This window comes from Patella vulgata, chromosome 7 (assembly GCF_932274485.2).
Source record: "Patella vulgata chromosome 7, xgPatVulg1.2, whole genome shotgun sequence".
Taxonomy (NCBI): Eukaryota; Metazoa; Mollusca; class Gastropoda; family Patellidae; genus Patella; species Patella vulgata.
This window is the reverse complement of record NC_065885.2, coordinates 24,309,624-24,334,881: the sequence shown is the minus strand read 5'-3', so window position 1 is coordinate 24,334,881 and position 25,258 is coordinate 24,309,624. Positions and strand designations below refer to the sequence as shown.

The window sequence follows — 25,258 nt, the reverse complement described above, 5'->3', positions numbered from 1 at the left end:
TCAATATCGAAAGGAGCCAAGATCGTTGGGATATAAACATATATTTTAAGTTTCACCAAATTCGAACTCAACCGCAATTATGGTGAAACGGTGATCTATTTAAATCAAATAATATCAAAATCAAAATCAAATAAAATTTTGACGTCTAAAGGGTCCCCAAGCTTAAATACGATTTGTCCTAAAATCAAGGGCCATAATCTAGGAAGTTACGGTCCGTTATGCACCAATATCGAAGGCAACCGATATCTTTGGGATATCAATATACGTTTTAAGTTTCGTCAAAATCGGATGAAAATTGTTACCTCTAAGGGTGTTCACAAACAAATGTGAACGGGCGAACGGGCACACGGACCCACGGACGGACGGGGGGATAGGGGCGAGAACATAATACGTCCACATGGAAATGTGGGCGTATAAAATACACCATTAGATGTAGCAAATAATAATATACACCAAAGCTACTGGGTAGAAAAGCCGTGGCGATAGATTCCAGTCAGTTGGTTTAAATACAAATGAACTACCACCTTCTGCACCAACATGGCAAATCAAAACGTGAATACGCCATGACCAGACCGCGGCGCTACAACCAACTTTTGTTTCGAATGCCAACTGTTAGGGGTTCTTTTACAAGCACGTCGACGTGTGCACTGAACCTTGGGTTTTCGTCCCACGCGAACGACTAGACGCTGCTCCTTGCCAGACCCTACATCTGCGCCTCTGATAAGGGTTTCTACACTGGAAAATCTCGAGGTGCTCTCTCGGCCTTGCCAGATCCCCCATCTGCGCCACTAGACGCTATTCCTTGCCAGAACCCCCCCCCCCCCATCTGCGCCACGGATAAGGGAAACCACACTGGAGAATCTCAATACACCTCCTCGGCCAACATCGAAGTTGAACACAGGACCTACTGGTTTGTGACCCAGGGCCTTATTCACTGAGTCATAACCTAGCGGCGAAAGATTCTAAGTAGAATAAACAGCACTTGACTTAAATACTGGAGTACATTTTATAGACTATGGAATACCAAAACATATTTCGTTTGTTCTCACTGTTTAAATAGATTTTATTGGCTGATAGGTTGCATGTACGCAGAATCTTATTCGAAGAAATTGAATGCCGTGGTGCATATCAAACAGCTGGCACGAGTAAGTACGAGTCGACATTTTTAATCTCTAATATTTTCTAATAGACGAACACTTGCCCGAAAACGAAGCGATGATTAGAAAGCAATCAATATTATTGATTTGACATCTAACAATGTTACTGGTGTAGCTTCTAACAATGTTACTGATTTGACATCTAACAATGTCATTTAAACTCGAAAAAAACCCAAATAAAACAATCCTACAAATCAATTTGTTAGCTTTTAATCTTCAAGTCTTCAGCTACCCCATTTTAACTTCAATCATATAATGCAATTGCACGTCAATTAACTTAGGACAGACAAAAATAATTTTAAAAAACAATCCCCTGCCTTCTGAAAACATGACATTTATAGTAACATATGCCTCATAAGTATTATTGTGCGTCAGTTGTCTTTTATTGGTAAAAATGAATCTATAAGAAAACAAGGACCGGAATTTAGTTTAATACAAATAAAAATAATTAGGTTATAAACGCTTCAATAAAACCCAAACCGGGATAATAACGATGGGCACACGCTGTGCAATGTGCTGTGAGTGAAATTACTGTCATGGATTGTTTTACGTGAACGTAATTGAGTATACGGGTGGACTTCAGTATTTCGTCCCACCAGATCGACTAGACGCCTTTTCCTTGTCATGATTTCCGTCCTATATACCTATATCAAGAAGGAAACTCAGCTGGAAAATTCCGGAAATATCGGCCAACACATAGTCACTAGGTAACCGTGGCTACAATCTAAAATGGAAGTAACATACAGATTATGTACAGGAATTCCGACTTTGGTCAAGCGAAACCTTCAAAATCTTCGACCTCAAATAACAGTCATCGTTTAAGAGGAAATTATTGATGTAAATGGGTGCCAGATTTGAGGTTCATATACCAATCCATAACCGAGATATATAAATTTTAGCAGACAAGGTGACTGACAATGAATGCATTTACAACGATATTCAAGACGTTAATCATTTAGTCTTCGAAACACAAATCATTTGTAGCTGAAAAGCTGTTTCCATTTCCTGTAAATTCAATCAGTCGATGTCGGGTACGTATATTCTTGTAAATCAAATAATTTTGATGGCTAATATTTGCAGCCTTTGACGAACGTAACGCTTTTTATTACCATTTCCGGTAAATTCAATCAGTCGATGTCGGGTACGTATATTCTTGTAAATCAAATAATTTTGATGGCTAATATTTGCAGCCTTTGACGAACGTGACGCTTTTTATCATCATTATTTGAAAGACATAAACTTGTGAAACTTTTTAGGTCTGGTCTCAGTTCAAGTATCGTCCGTGGGCTTTTCCTTGTCGTAAAAGAAATAATGATAGAATAAAATATCATCTTACGGAAGTAAGGACAGACTTAATACCGGTAATAGGTTCAGAGATGATTTATTGAATTGAACGTGAAGTTATTAGACGATGTCTGATCTATTGACTATGGCTGGGAGATAATTCTCATTATGTCCGGGGTATTAATAACGAACGAATTGTTTCTGGCGATATGTGCTAATACATTATTTGTTTTAATTTACCTTACATCATTTCTACTCGTTATTTCCGTCCATTTTGTTAGTTTATTAATAATTGACGATGATAACATATGAGGGAGGCGTGCCCAAAGTCTAGATTACTTGTTGTTGTGGTACTCAATACCTTTTTACAATACAAAGGTAAGGGCGATATTAGGATTTGTACAATTTGTTGTAACAGTTTACGATACCTGAGGTAAACAGGGTTTGTGCTGTACAATGAAGAAAATGAGGTGTAACGTCCTACTTTTCAATTTCAGCATCAATTGAGCTAATGAAGACGAATATCTTGTACACGCAATAGACTAACATGACGATTCTGAAGCTTAGTCAGAAGAAAAAACCAAACAAAAAATGTTAAATTTCAGAAGGGTTACCACAATTTGCCCAAATCCACCAATATTACAAATTCGATGATGGTCATCCAAAATGTTAAATTTCAAAAGGGATAGCACAAATTGACAATATCCACCAATATTACAAAATCATTGATATTTGGATATTCCAGCTTCCAAATGAGAACTTTGGATAGGTAAAATAATGTGCCCACTAGTCAGTTGGTAGGAGAATAAGTGTGGTCTGATTCATCAAAAAATCTACTCACGACGTACGCCCGTGCATGAGTGTTGTGTTTTTAGTTTCAATTTAATCACAAATGACCTTCAAGAAACCAATCTATAAAATAGAGAAATTGGATAACAGTCAATGAAATTAGAGTCAAATTATTGCTGGATGTTTGCGTATTTAGATTAATCATGCTACTGATGAGCAGTGGCGGACTTCGAATTTGGGGATCTTGAAGCTTGAACTGTTATGGCCGGAGGGGGGAGGGGGTCTGGGTAACCACTGTTATCTTCCTCATTTGGGGCTGGTCCGTGACAGCAGAAGCAATACTTAACCTATACCCTTTCAATTCAGCAGAAACTTAATTACCAGGACGCCCAGCTGCAGCACTTCCCTATTCTATGCAGTAACGATCCCGTCACTTCCTGGGACCCTTCCCGGGTAAATTTTCATACTAGATCCGCCTCTGCTGATGGGAATTTCTAGATAACGAAGAAGTACTAGATAAACGCAAGCACATGCAAAGATGCTGAATAAATGTGAGAGTGTCTTATCTTATTAGTAGCCCGTGTGTTTGTGTTGTTTACTAATTGGTAAATAAATAAAATGATTTCAGGGAAAATTTTCTATAGCCTCAAATGCCTCTTTGGTATCAAAACATGTAGGAAATGTCGTCGAATATCTCTAGAGTCTATGGTCAGATAAAATTGTTTAAAGCAGAAACAGACTTAAGGTTGGTAAGCAAGCCTTATACCTTGCTTGGGACTTGTGCTTAGATTGGCAATGTTTAAGAACAAAGTTGTGCTTAAGTTTTTTCTTGGAACACATAAGTACGTGATTGTGCTTACCATGAAGTCTACTTAAAATCTAAGCACAAGAATGTTCTTAAGAATTTTCTGGGAACACAAAATACGATAAGTTTAATTAAATGCAAAGTCTACTTAAAATCTAAGCACAAGAACGTGCTTAAGAATTTTCTTGGAATCGGGCCCAGCTGTCTGAACTTATGTTGACATTGTATGGCATATCACTTTTTGAAGGTAAAGGTTGGGCATCAAAGAATGCCATACAGCCAGAGCAGTGTACAGAGCGTGTAATTTTCATCCTTTAACTGATTCTGATCATTCAGCTGTAAAGACGAATACATCTTTGTAAGAAATCATGCCTTCTTTTAAATTTGTCGACTCCGTATTGGCTGTCAGATCTTTTGAAACCCTGAACGCCTATTCCCCTGAGACAAATATTACCTTTAGAAGATGTAATGGTTTCTGTCTTTCATTTGCCGTTGAACTCATTTGATTAATTTTCTAGATTAAATAGAATGAAATGATTTCAGGCGGAACTACTTGCTAAATTGCTTGTAAAACCGTGATTATATTTTATCCGTTGAATATTTTCAATAGAAGGAAAACAAACGGAGTATAAACCAATTCTTATTTGTGTCGAGAGTAACGAGGGATTTAAGTGTATAATCCAATAACACAACAAACAGTTCACAAAGGTATTATAAGATTAATCATGTTATTAGCAAGTGTTGATATTTTCAGTATCTTTGGAATTTAATATTTTCTCACTCTGCATATTTATTCAAAAGATGGAAACTGCGTATGGACATAACTGTAAATTTGACGAGTAGTTCCTGGAGTGGACTAAATTGACCCGGTGATTGGTATAACTAAGGCCAAATCATATTATAGAGGAATATTGAGATTGTCCATAGTTTGGGACATACGTCATTGATTGTCGGGTTGTCGATTTAACCTTTCATCAATTTAGGCTTAAGATGGTTTCCACAATTTAACCCTGCTCTTAATTATACCATGGAGCTCAGAATAATTCTTAGCCATAACTTGTTAAAATTAAGTATGATTTAAATAAGTAGCTAAGTCTCTAATTCAATAGCATCCAAAGTCTTCGACATTGAAAATAAGAATTATTTCTCAATTTCAATCAACATTGATGTTGCGATTTACCGGGAAAAGATGGGAATCTGATATCCAATATTTAAGACAAAATAAACATTTTACCATTGGTACACCCATTTGTGTCAATTTTTATGTCGCAAATATTAGCGAATTAGCTCCTTTAAGTACACGGCTAACTACAGTATATCATACAATAGCAAAATTAATCACTTTGGATATGATATTTGAACATAATTGATTGTAGTCTAGGGTGGGTTTTGAATTCTTATTTTAAGTAATGATGGTAATTCTTATTCCTATAACGGGGGTTTGAGTGTTCTAGTGGTTTAACGCGTGCGTGTGAAACCATGAGGTATGTCATTGTGTTAAGTGGCGTGGTTTCGATTCCCCGCTTGTACCTGGGAATGTGGGTTTTCTCCGGGTCTTCCGGTTTCCTCCCACTGCTAAAGACCCCTACGCATTCCTATAGCCCATGTTATAAACTCACAAAATCAAGATCCAATCGGCGGAAGAGAATTCCTCAGCTTATTAATAATTTGAAGTGGCCGTGTAGCAATGTTATTAAAAGTTCATACCATGATTGCAAACCCTTAATTGTGACCTTTCGAGTTTGTGGCCGGATAACAGATGGACATTGTTAATCTTCTTTCTCTGTTATGTGTGTTTGGTCATTGTGGTCCGGAATTCAAATAGCAAATTGCTTGGGGTTGGTACGTGACAAGTTTACGAATAACTGGACTTTAACTGACCATTATGTTTGTAGGTGGATATAGCTCATGTATTTTATTGACATTTATTGACGTTTCCTCTTGGTTCCGATATCAATAATTGAGCAAATCTGATTTGTGGTGCTGTGCCAAGTCAGTAATTAGATAGTCCGATACCAGGCATTAGAAATGAGTGAATTCTATCCACATGTTTTCAGAAACTCAGATGCATAAATGTATGTATTTGAATATAGGTGGGTCCCTTGGTGTATATAAATTAACGTGATGACAGTCTATAATGTTATTGATTTGTGTCATTATGACAAGTCTTTGTTTTGTATATAACCTGAAGCACACTAGTGGTTTATTCCATTGCAGTACTCAGACACAATGCTCTTCTGTATATCGATATAATGCCAAGAACAAAATACCTGTGGTTACCACCACCTATAGGACCGAAAGCGTCCATTTAGATTGTTGGGTTGCTAGAGTCGCCATTAAGCCTTTTCGGCGTATTGGCTTGACGGCGAAGAGTGACTTTCAATGCACGAGAGTCTCCGGTAAGCCAGTTCGACGAAAAGGTCGCCGATATCGTCGAGTGCAGATGGCTTTAATATTTAGACCTAACCATACAATTGAGTGTAATGAATTGGTCTGTTTCTAACATGTACAAGTTTTACTGTAGGCCAATAGTAAAATGTCTAGGATACAAATACAATACAATCAAGACTTTTAAGACTTAATCGCATTCATGGAATCGAAATCATTTTCTTTGTTTCTGAAGATTTTGCGTGATTAATGTTGACAAAATTTTATCTTTTTTGTGTTCATGTAGCTAGATAATCATTCTGTGTTGCCTCTAAATGTTAACCCCTGTAAAGTCGTCATATATTGTTGAATTAGGACAGTATTCTTCGCTGTATAAAACCTGAACCAATTTCAAGAATTGCGTGATTAGAGAATATTTATTTTGACGGCTTTTGAAAACAAAATTGAGCGGTTTCGCACATTTCAGAATCTGTTATATGACATAACATTGTGTACACAGAATGATGAATTAGAATTAACCATCAAACTATATTGATCCAAATATTTGCCATGGACCTAGAAGAACATTTCTCTTTAAATGTAATCTCTATTTCAAGTATAGGCAGTTAGTTATGATTTATATCAGGTCTTTATTAGATATTGATTGACAGAAAAAGACATCGTGTCTGCGACCTTCACCGGGACGACTTCTTGTTTACTTTACTGCTTAAAAATGAATCCAAGCGCAGGTCCAAGAATATTTGTACGGTTGTGGGAGATGGGTTTTAGATTCCGAACATTTTGTCCATCAGGACATGTAGGACATGTTTTATTTCCCTTAGAAAACATGGCGGCTATGGTGATTTAAAATGAAAATCATGTGTCGAGTATAATGGTACTTTAAAACTCCTTCAATCATCGATGCAAAGAATTAGAAATACTTTGGGCTAGATCTATCTCTCACTTCATTCCCCGTGTTACACACTGCAGCCAAGAAGTTTTAGGGGGTGGATTAGTTTTCAGCAATGGCACCATATTCTGTGCAAGTGTTCCAATTTGCAACAATTTATCGCATTCATCAATACGCTTTTAGAAAAATATATTTCAATACTAAATTATATATATTATCCTGACACCGTGATGTCTCGGCTCATTTATTACAGAATCAGAATGCGTCGATCATCGAAGAGCGCTAAATGTCAAACGCCACAATACGACCAACACTATCATGAATCTGAATTTAGAGACAACAGAAACACCTATATCGACCGTCGATTTCTGTCAACGAGGTTAACATGTATTGAAGTTCTGGACCTTTTCATTATCAATAAGCCGTTAGTCTCATTTGAATTTTTAGAACAATATCTAACATTTTACGGCTTAATCCAGACTTATATGTACTCAAATTATATAATATTTAACTAAAAAAATCAAAATATCAGCGCTAGATAATCTGCTTGGATTTAAAAGATTTTTGTGATGATTATATGGTGCTTGCTTGGTTTGTTTATATAGTCTCTACAGAGGATGTCGCAGTGTTGATGAATTTTAAATTCGTTATTTAATACTGAACGAAGTTGAACCATTTATGACTTACACTGCTTTTAGATATGCAACTGTCACAATAGTGTAGCTTATAAGGGGTTAGGTGGGATGAGGGGGGGGGGGCTAACGCGTCTGTCATTGGGTCAAGTGGCGTGGTTTCGATTCTCGCTTGTACGTGACCAGAAGTAAGGTCGCTTGTCCAACCTCGTGGGTTTTCTCCGGGTCGACCGGTTTCCTCCTACTGCTAAAAGACCCTTACGGGCAAGCGAATTATTGAAATAAAATTGAAATTGAACCATATTTTAGTCCCGAAATGACCTAGTTTGTGTCGAGTGGACGTTATAATCCCCATCTCCCCCTCTCTCTCTCACTCTCTTTCTCTCTCTCTCTCTCTCTCTCTAAGGGCTTAGATCATGACAAATGAACACGTGGTAAGTAGGTGTTTTATATCCAAGCCAGAACTCAGTGAGTGAAACACGGACTCGCTAACCAGGAATTCGAAATAAGAGTAGACTGTAATGCCGCTGTCCGGGCAAAAATATCCACAATGCACAGTGTATGACGCATGTCCCCAGTCAGTGCAAACAAGTACAACGTTAATTTCATTTTATTTATCGGATATATGACTGACAGATCAACTATCGTGCAATTCCTTTACTTTTTTCATTCAGTTAAAATCTTCAAATATCAACGTATAAAACTTTATTATCTACCGACAGCGATTAGAGTTAGTTTCCTTGTGGGAGGTCATAATTGGAAAATGTAGCTGAAATCCTTTTATAGCTTGACTGTTGCGGAACATAAATTCCAGATATTTTGTTAATGTTTATAAAGAACATAAAAAGTAGCATACATAGACAAACAGTTGAAACAAAATAAATCATCATGCACGAGATCTTCTTTGGATGACTCTATTAGTGTTGATGTATTTCATTGCAGCGTCAGAAAACCATAGTACGGATTTAATAAGGTTATGATCATAATTCAAACACTAATGGTCTATATTAGAACATTTGTCTATTGTTGACAAGTAATTTGTCCGCCATCAATAAGAAGTAATGACTCGGCACGACTTCAATTTCCTGTCTAGCTTGTATCAGAATTATAAAACTAGAAAAATAAGCACAGAGGGCTGCCTAAAGCAGGATCTATCCAGTCAGGGTGATTTATGGTCTTCTTACTTTAGTTTTCGATAAAATCTCGCTTTGCCAGGAAACCCATAAATTTGAAAGTCTTGAGGGGAAAAGTCTTAGTCTGCTTTGTATTTCATGGGATCATTGCAAAGTGCAAGATAATATAAGTTATAGCCTTCACCTAACCTTTCGTACCTATTAACATTTATACTAATAATCTACTTCCATGAAAACAACTATGATTCCTTAAAGGCGATTAACATGTTTACGAAAACAACCGATATGCTTGTTTACAGAATCTGTAAGAGAGACACACTTTCTGAAGATAATATTTATAGGACAACAATTCGTAAAGACTAAACCATTGGGGTATGCTGGATTCCGAATGGATGGGGACAACATTTTTAAATTAATTAAACCGAGGGGTTGTTGGGGATCCAGTCCCTTAAACACAGACTTGTTTGTGTTAAATATCCCCCATAAAAATAATTACTTTGATTGTGTCAGTTATGGGCGTTTTTTTGACAGACAACCCAATTAAAACAAACGCCGCCGCGACAGTTTAATTTTTATTTTCAGTTACAAAAAAAAAAGAAAGAAAAAAAAGAGATAAAATCATTCAAAATTACATAACATGTACAACAACAGGCTAAAAAATTAAAATTTATTAGCTATGTAACACCCAAAATGAGAATAAGTCTCGAGTGTAAGCAAGGTGATATTAAAAAATGCACCAAGCAAATAAACGAGACGCGGAATCAGAAATGGCTACACGAAATTTAAATTGGGCGGCTTGGATATTGGAAATCAGTTCTTTAGAAGTCATTGGGCCGCTGGTTCGGTTGTTAAAATACAGAAATCGTTAGTTAAATCAAATTCAAGAAATATACTCGATATCGATAGAATCCCTCGTTCTGCTTCAAGCATAATTTTACAACCACAAAATACGTTAAGGTCTTTGTGCGTCATTTGCCGCTTTCGGAAAATATCAATTTTTCCAAATGAATCCACTCTAAAAGTGTATCCAAATTGATTATTTAACATTTAATTAAGAAAAATGAACAGTAAATAATCTCCAGGCTTTTATTTAAAAGGGGTCGATCAAAAGATTTCAGTAAAGATTACGGTTGGTGCTGGCTTTTGACAATATCTCGTTTGTATCTGTCTTTCGAGGTTGCTAAATGTTGACGAAATGTTGTCCATTCATCTTTGTAAATTCTGAGCAGAATTAAACCATTTTTGAATTGATGGCTTTTTTAGAAATCCAACGATCTCTCCCAATACTGTAGTTTGCAAAGGAATCTTTAATAATGTTCAGAGACTTTAAATATTCCCGAATTGCACTCGTTTAATTAATATATCTGATGCTCTTTTAACATCGATTGAATTATTAAATACTCTTTCCCAGTATGCCTCAAGGACACACTTGGTTTATATCGAATGTAGTTCTTTGTTTGTATCTATCCAATGATCTGTAATTATATCTAAATTTTTCCTCTTAATGGTAATGTCACCTGTCATCTCAAGTAACGACTGGTTTGTTCACAAACTATATAATAAAGGGAACCGCGCTATTCATCAGACAGTAGGCTGACATTAACCATCAATACAGTCAGTAGTCGGTCAATAAACGTAGATGAAAGATTAGTGTGGTAAAATGATATGTAATATCGGAAGCGTAAATGCATGCATATAGTGAATATGTCAAAGCACAACGGAGCGCAACCAGACAAACGTCTCAATGATCGGAAATGATAAACTCTTTAAATAGATTTATATGTTTCTGGTTTTATTAACAACCTTTTGTTTTTGCATCTTCACCGTGACATTTAAAGGATATAGAGGCAAGGCACGATATCCTCTGGTATTTCTGCTATTGATCTTGTTTAAATGCGGCGGATAGAACACAGCCTTTCTTCATATAACGTGACAAAATGGGTCCGCTGGACATTACTTGTAATAGATGCAGCTTCTACAGAGAAAATAATGCTTATGTTCCTTCTAATTCAAAATGTGGACAATTTGTCGCCAACAGTGTAGGAACAGTCGATAAGGATAACAACACTACACTGTAAGATTCATCGTAGGCACCGACCGGTGACGGATCAAGAGGTCGCCGGGTCCTGAGGCGGCGTAGCTGCCCGGCCCCAGTGACAAGATGACACCACTATTGACTTGTTTAAAATGGACTTCACAACATAATTCTCAAGAGGTTCATACTTCTAACATTATTTTTTAAATTTGCACCTAAATTTTATAGTCTACTGGGCTGGTAACCAGGAATTTAAAGTGGTGAGCCCTGACTGAAAAGTTGACCTGTTGTGGGGAGGAGGGGAGTGGGCACATCTTCCGGATCAAAAAGCCACCCTATCTTCAAGACGAGCGCCAACTCAGTAAAAATGGTTTTCTGTGCGGAAGGGTTAAGTTCCAGTGTATAGAAAGTCCCCAAGGGCTTGGCCTACAAGTGTTGGATGATTTGTTAAAAAAATATGTCATGCTTGCTTTTCTCTCAAATCCAGTTGACATAGCTAAAGGTTCATATTGTACTTCCATTTATTATCATCTGTACAGATGTAGTCTAAAAACATTCTGAATCAGAGCTATGTTCTTTTCTAAAGCGGTTGGAAATAAAGAAATATTCACCAACGATAATTTCCACGTCATGGTGGCAAAGACTTGCCAATAGATAAGAGACTTTATTAATGTCATTGCCAGTGGGTTGATATATCTTCTTGTGGTATTTAAGTTCTATCAGACGATGATAATTTCATAGACATAGGTTACATAACTAGATATACAACTCCCTGGTGATCGCACGTTTCTACAAATTGATTTGATTAGTAGATGTAGAATAAGTAGTTAAAGAGAGTCGACTTTCGAGAAAAACGACAACTGATATCTAACATAAATGACACTTTTATAAGCATGTCCTTTCTCATATTCCCGAAGCATTGGCCCGCGAAAACCCTCTCTAGCCATTGCTGTACTGAGAGTGTGACGGATTGTGTCGGATTGTGTCTATTTTCATCGTCCATATCAAATCTCTCCTTGAGTGCCATTGTTGGAAGTCGAATTTCTACCCAGTTTGTTGAAAATCAATACGTAACATGGCAGTCCATGTCTTTGATCTGGGGCCTTCCTAAATGTATTAAAAGATGGTGAAAATATTGTTCGTTTTCTGCATAGTGGTACAACAAATGATAAAAAGATTCCACATGTGGCGATTACCCAATGTTTACGTTTGTGGCTATTTTGGATAGCCTTGTTTGTCACACAGTTAGTTTTTCAGCTATATTCTGCTATATATGCATTGGTTAATTGGGCGTAATGAATTTCGCGTGTTATGGCCTAATGTAGGCGCGATTGTCATTATATACTTTTGCGTTTACCTATTTAGAGCTCTGGTTAATCCTGATTGATTTTGTTACGTTGTAATGTATGGGTTGTTGATCTGACTGTTGACCAGTCACAATTTAGGACAGAAATTTGCAGTGAGTCCGGCAGTGTTTGGTTGGGATTCGTACTAATCGAACGAAACACTGCATCTAACACCAAGCTTTAGTAGATCCGGTCTCGGTTCCACAAAGCACTGTTTATGAGAAATATCTTTGATCCAGAAACACAAAAAGTGTGCACATAATTTCTATTGATGTATTTGGTGAATTAAAACAACGAAGGTTTTATAAAGGGCTATATTATTATTTAAGTTAAAATAAGGCGAACATTTTTGAGTAAATTCTTAAACATGCATTATGCGAAGCTAAATCTGCAGGTATTTCGTTGGGCCTGAAATGTTATCTATATTATTAATTGAGCATTAATTAACTTATCCAGACCATAATCAACTCTCGATGCCATCGTTAACCTGCAATATTTACGGGATTAGAACACATTTTTTGATGGATAATTTAACGTAAAAATGTGTAATAGAGAATTTGTTTTTTATCATACCAACGTCAGTAATGACGACCTAGACAAGCCTAAAATTCAATGGCTAATATTTCGGTTCAGAGTGAAACAATTTGACTGAAATTTTCAGCATATTTCGTTTCATGATCTATTTTTTAACTGTTATAGCGCGAGCTGTCAGCTCTTTACCTAATCTTACCTAATGCCCTTTTAACTTAAGTCTGAGAATGTTTTGTGAAACCGGGGCCATATTCTATGGGCTATTGTTTGAGTTTTTTAAAGCCCACATTTTCATATGGACGTATTATGCCGTCACCCTGCCCGTCCTTCCGTGCGTCCGTTCTCATTTGTTTATAGACACTCTACAGGTCACAATTTTTATTTGTCTGAAGAGTTCCTTATTGGTGCCACTTCGAAAAGTGTGATTCGATTTTCATGTTTCACAGTAGTCATTTTCTTGCGCATAAGGTTAGTACGAAACCTCGTCGGTTATGTATCTGTTTGTTTGCGTGTTTTCATATGATAATATTATAATGTCTACTTTTATAACAACCGCGCGAATTTATCAATCCTTGGCATTTCATGATTATCGTTCACTTTATACAATCCTCTGCTTCATAACAACCCCAACTGCTTATTACCAGATACACATTTGATTTCTTATTGTTCTATATGATTCTTTTTTACTTATTTGAAAATGTTAAAAGTAAACAATATTGCATATTCAATTTGGTGGTTCCAGTATATGTAACTAAAGTTGGAGGGTGATCTCGTTGATAAGTCATGTCTGATGTCGTGGTTGTGGTATAGCTTACAAATTATTGATTTAATATTTAAGCTTTTAAGGCCAGGGATATATTACATTAAATACTTGAAGTTCAAGTACAACCTTTTAAGGTAAGAGCTGCATTTATTTCAAGTCCTCGATAAATAAACAGATTAAACAATACCAAGTGTCAAATATATCGTTGATTCAATTATTAAGACGTCTGCCATTAAGACAAATTGTCAAGGATGGGTGTGAAGTAACGACAAATTAGAAACATTACATTTTGATTAGTCATGCCAATTGCCAAGGGAAACAAAAATTAAATGGAATTAAAAAGTAAAATAACCGATAATTGCTCTTTTGGCTCAGCTACGGTGTTGATTTTCAAGATAAATAGGTTTAATGTTTATAAGCCACTTAAAAGTATTCTACCACTGCAGTAATAAGACTAATTATTTCCATTAAATAATCAGGCAGTCGTGTTCAATGCCAAACCTAATATTCACAGCTAAAACACATTCTGTTAGCAATAGAATATTAATGGCTTTCATAGCAGCAGTTACATCTTTGCGTATTTAATCTGATTAAAACACAGATTCTATTTCGTTTCGTTTTTTTTTTTTATAGTTCAAAATTTCGTTTTACTTGTCTTTACTACACTAGGATCTAGAAGAGTTGTTATATAACCCGGGTTCTGGATGCTGATTGGTTAATCAAATGTCTGACGGCATAGGGTCAAAGCCGGTCGTATGAACTCTGACGCAACCTTCCACTATAACCGGCCAGATCTTCATGTGGTAGAGGTCATCGAAAGTATATAAAAAAACGAAATATAGATATCTGCATTTTAATCAGATTGGCGTATTATTTGACATCATCGGTTTTCATTTCTGAAAAAATAAAACGAAAGCAATTTCCACGTCTGCGCTGAATACATCGACTGGTGTCACTCACTACCTATAACCTACATATAATTCTAGAATTATTAAAGAATAATAAAAAGACAACTGATATTACATTTACTTTGCAAGTTTTTAATTCAATGATATGTTTCAAGGAGCCAAGAACAAGATTTATACTTAAAAGTATAAATCTTGTACTTGTTGTTACCAAAAATACTCACGAAACATTCAAATATAAAATATAGTGCAAATATATTTACAAATACGCATTGTTTCAATAATTGCTTAATTGACTTGGTATTTAAGGTGTAAAATTGTGTGAAATGAATTGAATCTGTAATATCGCAAGATCTGCGTATCTTTCTTTTCGTTTATCGTCTGATTCTTTTTCTTAAACTAGTATTCACCAGCCCTATCAAATATAGTTACGATATGTGTTCACATAAAAGAGGTTAACGATTTTAATCCTTTAATTTGTCTTTACTAACCGTAATGCAAACGATTTTAATCCCCAAATGGCCTTTACTAACCGTATTGTAAACGATTTTAATCCATTGGCCTTTATACCCCCGTCAGACCAGAGTGGCGTCCTTACTTCGCTGCTACGGCGACGGAAAATGGTTTTAGAGCGCGTTAGGATCGCCATAAGCGTGGTGGAAACGCCAGCTATCGTGCTGTGGTCACCATTGAGGCCAATGATCGCCGAGTCACGACGTTTGATATGAGCATGTTCAAAACAAACGCCAAGGTTCTGCGATCTGAACTGGAAAGCTATGAGAACACGACTTTTTTCAAGTTTTTGTTTTTTTGGGACATTTTCGCGTGTTGTGTTCACCTTTGCCGGCGACCTTGTGCATTTTCTGGTCGCCGTACGGTCGCAGCAGCGCAGTCAGGGCGCCATCCCGGTCTGACGGGGGCATGACTAACCGTATTGCAAACGCTAATATAACATATCAGACATGGAGGGGTTTTGAAAGTCGTCCTCGTGGACACCCCTAATTTCTAGAGGTCGACCTATTATACAGACTCCTTTTGATTTTGGAATAACTTTACGAATTTCTGCTGTGTTATCAAAATAATATTTCGATTTATACATTAATCTAATCTACCGTGACACGCACAAAGCATCATAGGTTAATTGTTTCTGACATCGCTTGCTTTGTTATATAATTGACTGAAATTACAATAATATATTTGATATTATGTAATGAATTTAATAAACGATATTAAATCCAGTAACATGAAATAGCTGACTTAGGGTTTGACCCTAATATCAATTTAATACCATCTCAATAAGTGTCGGGGCATTATGGGATGGAATGGGATTTAATATCTAGTCAAAATGAAATGAAATGGAGTTTAACGTCTTACTGTTCTGCTCCGACTGGGCTAATGAAGACAGGCATACGCGATACAGTGTGTTATGGGAGAAATTTTGCCTGGGCAGCAACGCTATGGCCTACTCTTATATCGAATTCCAAATGCTAATGGGTACACGGGAACTTTTACGTGCATGCCAATGTATACATGTGACCTCGGCTTTTCGTACCATCCGAACGACTAGTCAGACCCTCCATCCTGCACCACATTTTTTCGGCCAATGCAGGGATCGAACACGCGAGACAGCGTCTTACACACTTAGCCACCGTGGCTCCCAATATCTAATCAAGACAATAATTCGGTAATTTCGAGACGAACATGTAGCTGTTAATTCCATCGTTACGTGTGCAATGTGAGATATGAGAATTTTGCCACGAGAGCGAAGTGTTGATCTCCAACTGTCAAGGGTTCTTTTACTTGCACACCAATAGTAGTACGGGTCGACCGCGATTTTTCGGACCATCCAAGACTTCCATCTCAGGTTTAAAAACCCCGAAGGTTATTCCCGACTCAGTCGGGATTCGAATCCAGCACATTCTATTCGAAAATCCAATGCACGGACTACTCAAATACCACGACCCCAGGGTTCATTGCAATATTCATACAGATTTGTCGTAAATTCTGTATGCGACTTTAAAATCCTTATAAGACTTCTTGAACTATATTTACAGATCTACTTATCTCATTCTTTTGATTGAAAAGTGTTTATGACGTGTATTCCTGTCTATTAAAATTCGGATTTATAGTCCAAATACATATGTACTGATGTATACTGACCACTAAAAAATATCATGGGACTAAAAGACAAACATATTTTAAATTGGAAAGATACCATGAATATTCAAACTAGAACCTGTAGTACAACATTGGTTATGTTTAGTGAAAATATAAATTAATATCGTAGTTAGGGGATTTAAGCAATGTGTCCGGGTCTAATTTGTAATAGCAAAGTTTCTGGTATATTAAAGGTGCAATATATAAGATTTAGATGAAGAGCTGACAATTCTGGCTATAAAAGTTATTAAAAACGGGCCATGTTGAAAATGTCAGTCAAATTAATTCATTCTGAGCATAATTAATTGTCGTCATTTGTACTGTTTTTACGACAATACACAAATTCTCCGTTTTCCATTTTAAAATTAAATAATTAGCTGCCAATCGTTTCTTAATCTGTTGAAAATCTAAACCCTCCGAAGTTCTTGAGAGTTGATTATGGGCCTGACATGTAAATAAATGTTTAATTAATGGGTTGCGCCTAACGAAAAATCTGCATTAGACAGATTTAGCTCATGAATAATGCATCTTTAACGATAGAGACCAGCATTCGAGAGATTTTCATTTTAACCAAGGATTCTGTGATGAAGTAACTAATTAGTCTTCTATTGGGGAGACACTGCCGTCTTTATGCACCGTCAGATAATTGACCGAGCTTTCAAGGTCTCGTTATTCTGTTTCCTGTCCCTTCCGCCAATATGTGAATAATTGACAACAAGATGTTTCGGCAGATAGATGCTAGACAATCAGTTACCGATCTTATTAATGCGAGACTTTATTATTTCCATTTCTTTTGGCTTTTGGTGTAGCCAACTATAATTGACTAGACACGGCCTAGCTAATCAAAAGATTGTTTCGACAAGAAGGGGTTAACAAATTACAATGACAGACTATAGAGAAAATGGGAAACTGATTAATGAATGTAATAATAAAACCATAAAAAAAAAAAAAAAAAAATTTAAAAAAAAAATGAAATTAGGTTAAACGCTGTTCTGCTCCAACGGGGCTAATGAAAACGGGCATACGCCACACAGTGTGCTATAAGGGAATTTTGCCGGACAGCGGCACTACGGCCTACTCTTATTTCCAATTCTGTACTGAACCACGCCGGAAATTCCCGATGAACTTTTTCGGCCAACAACGGCATCGAACATGGGACTTCAGGTGTAATAATAGAACAGCACTTTCGTTTATTTATTTTTTAAATATATAGAACGAAATATATGTATATAATATGATTTTATTCATTTACTTGATCAGTTATACATCTAACTGCTGAGTAGGACAAAACATTAAAGCACCGTATAATGCAATATAAAATGTATTGTTAGATGAAATCTTAACAGGTTTTAATCTGATCTAGAATGGCTAGAATTACAATCATTTAATGATACTTAGCATGTTGCGTTTAATTTGTTTTCTTATCCGATATCTCATATTACCAAATACTCATTTGTCTAGGAACAGGAGAGCCGCGGTACCTTAGTGAATAAGACCTTGGCTCGTTTACCTGGAGGTCCCATGTTCGATCCCGGTGTTGGCCAAGACAGTTCATCGGGATCAGCGGTGCAGGACAGTAGGGCCTGGCAAGGGGCAATGTATATGCACGTAAAGAATCGATAAAAGAGTAAACTGTAGGTCCGCTGTCCGGGCAAAATCCCCCTCATAGCCCACTGTATGCCCGTCTTCATTAGCCCTGTCGGAGCAGAACATATTACTCAAAAGGAAGTTGGATCCCTCTTGTTTGTTTTTTTTCTAGGTCATTTCTGGGGCTTAACTTTTCATGTATCAGTTCGGTTTAAATCAATCAGACACATACATACATAAATACATGAATATTCATACAGGAAATATACATAACCGTCATCATTAACGTCTGAAAAGTGATAGACCGTTTCAAATACCAAATGGCATACATTAGGCGAAATCGTTATGGATAATAAACGTATAGTTATATACATACGACTTTAGACAACTGATTTATTTATTATAAAATTCATGTCTAGATTCCATTTTGAGTTTGTGAACATGGCCCCCTATGGAAGTTGCTACTAGTAGGTCTGAATGACTATATAAACTGTTCAAAGTACACAACGCATTAAACTTTTACTAGCTTATTATTTTAACTGAAAGTCACAACTAACCTTGTCGCTTAAATATGTTTCAAACGCCAAGAATATTAATGTAGGCCTATAAGAAAAGATTTTTATGAACTGTTACTTGCTTTATCTTGGACACATAAATATACAGCAGTGTCAAATGTATAATATGTAATTTTCAGTATATAGGTTCACTCCATTATGTTGAGGCTTTGTCAGACCTTAACGTAAACGTGTAACGTTAAACGGGCTACATAATAGTAAAAATAGATATATAGTTGCAAATAAATGATAATAACATTATTAATAAGACTAACTGCGAGACTGAAAGGACCGTAAAATCTCTCGGTGTGATTAACTGACCATATAAGCGACCTCTACTTTAGCATGGTTAGAAAAACAAATAGCAGGTTAAATCATTGATATTCTTTTATTTGAAATTTACTCAATTGTGCCGAATTCGTCTGCTTAGAATCAACTGTGTTCAACTTTTTATATATACCAAGTTCCATATAAATCGTATGAAAAGGTTGCCAATGCGTTTCAAGTTATATTTGTCGTGTTTCACTTATGTCAAGGACGATAGCTTAGCGAATATTTGACAATTCTTGTTCGATTACAAGCTAATTTTAACTGTGTCAAAGAGGATAATTCTGATCATAACTGACGAATCTGGTTTAAATTTGAATTAGTCCAAGATCTCATGGATATAAAATCCGATGCCAATTTTAACCATGATCGCAAGCTTTTGTTTGACGCATAGTTTGGTAGATTGGATGCATCTTGTCGCCCCTATAGCCATCCCGCGTTCGCCCATATTTGCCTGTCACCCTACATCTATTAGATCCCGGAAGTGTTCGAATTTGACCTAGATTCGTGAATTATTTACTACACTGATATTAAATACTAAGTTTTCGTAATTTCATCTGTTATTTATACTGAATATGAAATTTAAGTAAAACTGTTACTGATGAAAGATAATTATTACTTTCTGATTTATGGGCCGATTATGTGCAATGATTTATCAATTTACGCTAGAGAATGAAAGTGATATCACCCAAAGGACTGTCTATTTCGGCATAATATGACTCTTTCATAATTATCTTTGAGAGTATATTAAATTTAATATGTACATTTACAATATTAATACATCTGTCTGTCGTATACGTAGAACAAGACTGAAACGAAAGTCGTCTTGTGGCCAGATAAAGGAACATAGGAGATAATAATGAAATTTATTGTCTGACCAGTATGACTTTACCCAGCCAATTTCTTACCCTGTAACACACAAACAAGAATCAAGGTTGAATCAGCAGAAAATATACTCTTTCCACGTTTACATTAAGGCTTGACCAACACAATGCTCTTTAAGCTACGTTGCATGTAAATGCCACATTTAATTAAACCCATGAGTGATTGTCTAGAATTGTAATCAAATAGCCTGTGAAATTAATTATTTAATGTACTCAAAATTTAAACCCGTTATAACAATATGCATAATTTGCTTTCTCGTTTTAGATACATCCTATTATTTACTTGAATCCAGTGTAATGGTGGATCCAACCAATAAATCTCACGTGACGAGACCCAATAAATGACAAGAGAAACAAGTAACTGATGTTGATGTAAACTCTGTTGTGTTTCAAGTTAATGGGCTGAAGAGTAGAGGATTATTACTATTGAACAGACTCTGGTTTTCTAGACATGTTAGTCGTGAATATCAATCTACCCAATGACATTTAGAATCCTTTTAGTTGCGTATTGAAAACGGTGACCATCGCAAGTAGCTGATAGCCTTAGGGAGTTCTCAGTTCTATAGAAGGCAATTGTTAGCAAGCCTTCATAATTAGTTCCTTGTCACGGAAGACGGTTATGAGCACGGACTGTTCTTTTTACAACCCACTGGATACCAAACTTTATATGGTGTCAAATGTTAGTTTAGAATACCGACTTGACACTGGTTGCCAAGGCGACGTTATCATGTGATTAAGAGACAATTCCTAATAACCTTATTTGTGACGCCAATTCAATTACTGAACAACAGTCAAAATGTGCACTTGGAACACATCGACGCCGTTACAAAGCTTCGGAGAATGCTATTGGTCTATACATGGCTACTATAGTCTCATCGTGTGTTTGTTTGGTGTCATTACAAACTTAATTAACATAGCTGTCCTGACGAAAAAGTCAATGAGGACGCCAATTAACTGTATTCTGACTGGCATAGCTATTGCTGATCTAATTACTATGTTGTCCTACATTCCATTTGCTATTCATTTTTATCTGGTACATGGACTAGAAGCAACTCCAGCCAAATATTCTTATGGTTGGACAATTTTCATGGCAGTTCACGTTAATTTGACATTGACAACTCATACTGTGTCCATTTGGCTTGGGGTCATTATGGCAATAATGAGATACGTGTTCGTTCGAGCAGCAACTCCAAATAGCAAGAAAAACATGGAAAATAGTTCTACCATTATAATTATTGTTTTTGCATATATAGGCTCGGCCGTTTTGATTATTCCCAACTGCATTGTGACAGGAATACACGAAGCATTTTCAGATAAATATAATGCGTCTACCTTTCGATTGGATTCCCTTAGTTTATCTCAGAACGAAACCAACACGATGGCACTATTAAATTTCTGGGTCTATCCGGTATTCGGTAAAATTATTCCATGCGTACTAATCTCTATATTTGGTGGTTTCTTGTTGCACACGCTTCGAGAAAGTGACAGACGTGGAAGTCGTTTAAAGGGAGAGAACCACAAGAGTCACTCGCATCGAAGAACCACGTTGATGTTGCTGGCTGTCATTGTAATGTATATCATATCGGAAGTACCACAAAGTATTCTCGTGGTCCTTTGCGCTTGTGTTGACGGATTTTTTGTGGATGTTTACCTTCCATTAAGTGACTTGATAGATGCTGTGGCTTTGATTAACAGTGCCGTCAACTTCGTCATGTATTGTACCATGAGTCAACAATTTCGGGACAGTCTAATGGAATCGTTGATGCTGGTGATTCGAGTTGTGGGGGAAAAATCGAAAGTACCTTGGAGTGAAAATGGCATAACAACCCCGACGTTCGTTTGAAAGAAAAAGAAAACAACAGCAACTTTTATTTGGTGGAGATGCATTTGCTGGAACCCAACTCTGGTACCACAGGGTAAGATTCAAGACTAGCGAGAGACCGGATGTCTAAATTATTTGTCTGGGATAGTGGTGATCAAACAAACTTTAAGATGTAAACGTTTTCCTTCGGTGATTTAAACCAATCGGGTGATGCATGGTGGTCATTATTATCTGGTATTTCGAGTACATTAGGTTAAAAACGTTTCCATTGGATGATTTGAACGGTTCGAAAGATGGAAGATTTTATGGTATTTCGAGAACATTAGTATATAAACGTTTTGATGGATGATCTGATCTCAGGTGAAAGATGGTAGTCTATTTCGTGCAACTCGGGTTGGTAGGCTACCTGCAAAATGACATTTAAAGAACCTCGTGTACCTGCCAAAGAGTGTGTATATATATAAACCCCGACAAGCGCCATGTATCTGCAAATTGTGATTAGGTTACAGATACGAATGTACTTAAACATTGGACTTTTTAACAAAAAAGAACAACCGGACTAAAAATGAATGGAACAAAGGACTCTGTGGCAGATCACAGGATGTATTTTCTTAACATTTTCTACTGCTGATTTTTTAAAATGTCTCAGTGGAAATCATGAAGTTTACTACACGAGAATGATATGGAGAAGATTCGTGCACCAAATTGCAATGCCTCCTTTTGGCGGTAACTAATTTTTATAGCTGTAAAAAAGACCCTTTAATAACTTGACCCATTTAGTGACTGATATATATTTGGTATGTCGGTAGTCATCTGTTCCGGTGGCCATCGGGATTAATTCTCGACAGAAAATTAAACGGTATACTATCTACAGAAATGTTTCAAAATAATACAGTGGTGTTTAGCTGTTCAGTATTCACGTCTATAAACGCCGGGAATCTCAGTAGCCATTTTTATTCAATACACAAATTGAACGATTTAAGCTGAAATGTATTTAAAGGGTGTGTTTTTCGTACCTGCATGGCAACGCATACTTTGTGTTTTCTAATTACTAACTTTTTTAATATCAAATTAATCTTTGTTCTTTAGACCATATAGCCATAACATTAATACAGCGCCTTTATAAACTAGTAGAATTTAAATGATTGCTACAGGTTACCTCCTCCCCCTATTATGGACTTTCCACATTACTCTTTGATGTATATAACCACAGGTAGATATATATAATTTTGGTGTATATAATAAATAATACTGCTTTAATGCGCAAATTATACCATCATGTTGTACATTGAAAAGATTTTATAATAGTTGCAATTTGTACATTAAAGAGTAATTATTGTTACTAGGAACGGTTTAACTCAAAAATTGAGATGAATGTAATAGATATTATCCAATTGATTGAAAAATCTAAAATCAGAGTGTGATATTTCACTCCATCGGCACATCACTTCGATGGATCAGTATAAAGCAATGTGGGGCACTGGCCTTAGTTTTCAGTGATAGCGCCATCAGTGGGACATGACGTGAAATCAGCAGGATTTTCTCAGCCACTTTTTTATTCGTCAGGTCCCCAGAATTTAAACGGTTTAACTTCATAGAGGCATCAGTTCTTTTGGGCATCGTGATCTTGCAATGTCGTATTACTCTGATTAGACTCCGTGTTGCTTATTAACCCTTTCAGGCCCTATGAGACTCATGTCCCATCATATAGTGAATAAAATGTTGCAATGTATATGTGCATTATGGCCAGTATTACATATAGGTCAGTTTTAGATCGGTCTATGGTCGGGTTGAAGAAGTGCAGTCTTAGTGCAAAGAAATTTGTAGAGTGTCATTTCATTGTCAAACACAAAATTACGTGTTTTGTAAGAAAATCTTTGTGCATGTTTGAAGACACATGGAAAGTTCAAAGTATGTTAAATGATTGTGATTTTTTTTTTCATGAAACTTTATCCTATTCTAAACCCTTTCATAAAGTTTATATAAAAATTGGGTAATATTTTGGAATTACTGTTATAATTTCTTTCGGTGGGACTTACTAGTCCCGTCAGGCAGATTGTACACCTTTTTGGGACCGGGGAATCTTAAGTACCAATGCGTTTTTTCCCGATTTATGTGACTTTTCCATTGTGAATTGGTTGGGGTTTTTTCTAAACTTATTCTTTGTATAGATGACACAGAGAGGTTTTATTTTACAAAAGGTCTGTGAAATGATATGTTTTCAGAAAATCGTGGTCGATGCAAGGTTTCTTCTAAGACAAACGTCGAATCTCGCCCTCACAGTAAATTTGTGACGTATTGTATTCTTATGCTGTAATAAATCCAAAAATTCGTTTTCTAGATTTCCATGGTGGGTTTGGAAATTTACTATACATTTGGATTATTGTTTCAAATTATTGAGAAAATATAGTTTTCTTTCTTTCTATTGTCTTTTTAGTGTTGCTGATTAAAGTTATGATAAAAATACAGATTTTAAGAATAACAAACTTTTTTTGTCTTTTTCGTATTGAAAATAATTTACCTCTTTACAGCCCGTCTGGACGTTCCAATCCCACCCACCCCACCCCTTCAGTAAAATTTGTAAAACTTAAAAATAACTTTGTGTATACCAAATTATTTATAAAATATCATAAAACAAGAAGTTATTTTAAAACTTAACTACTTGGGCCTGAAAGGGTTAACAACTTACGCTTTTCATTCCAACACAGTACTAACTGTAGTTGAACATATAGTAATCGTTATAACCCACATTTGGTAGTTAATCCATTGGTAGAATAATATGTTGTATATAATATAGTTTGATATTTTAATGGAAAGCTTGCTGCTGTGTAATAAAATATGTTGTATTTGAATAGTCGGATAAACAAATGTTATTGTAAAATATAGTTGAATAAAATATTAAATGATGTGGCTTAGTTGGAATAACATTACCTGGAATGTCTGTTAAAGACGTTGCATGGCTCCAGAAATCTCTGCAAACCAGAATATTGTGAAAATTAAATCTCCGAAAGAAATGAAATGAAATGGGGTTTGATGTTCTACTGTTCTGCGCCGACTGGGCTAATCAAGATGGGCATATACCATGCAGGTTGCTATGATGGAAAATTTGCCTACTCTTATTTCACATTCGAGCTATCATGTGTTTCTTTAACGTGCACGCCAATATGTACACGTGCCCGCGATGTTTCGTTCCTCCGAACGACTATACGTTGTTCCCTGCCAGGCCCTTCGTCCTACATCGCTGACAAAGGGAAAACATTTTATAATAGC

The 25,258-nt window shown here is 36.2% G+C and overlaps 1 protein-coding gene across 1 annotated transcript in view; it reads left to right on the top strand.

Moving 5' to 3' along the window:
* Positions 1 to 24,896, top strand: part of LOC126827969 (G-protein coupled receptor dmsr-1) — a 40,504-nt gene extending 15,608 nt beyond the window's left edge. Inside the window, exon 2 of the mRNA XM_050557551.2 lies at positions 20,432 to 24,896. Coding sequence (XP_050413508.1) covers positions 20,963 to 22,009 — 1,047 coding nt within the window. The 5' untranslated portion in view covers positions 20,432 to 20,962 and the 3' untranslated portion in view covers positions 22,010 to 24,896. The remainder of the gene's footprint in view (positions 1 to 20,431) is intronic.
* The last annotated feature ends 362 nt before the right edge of the window (positions 24,897 to 25,258 follow it).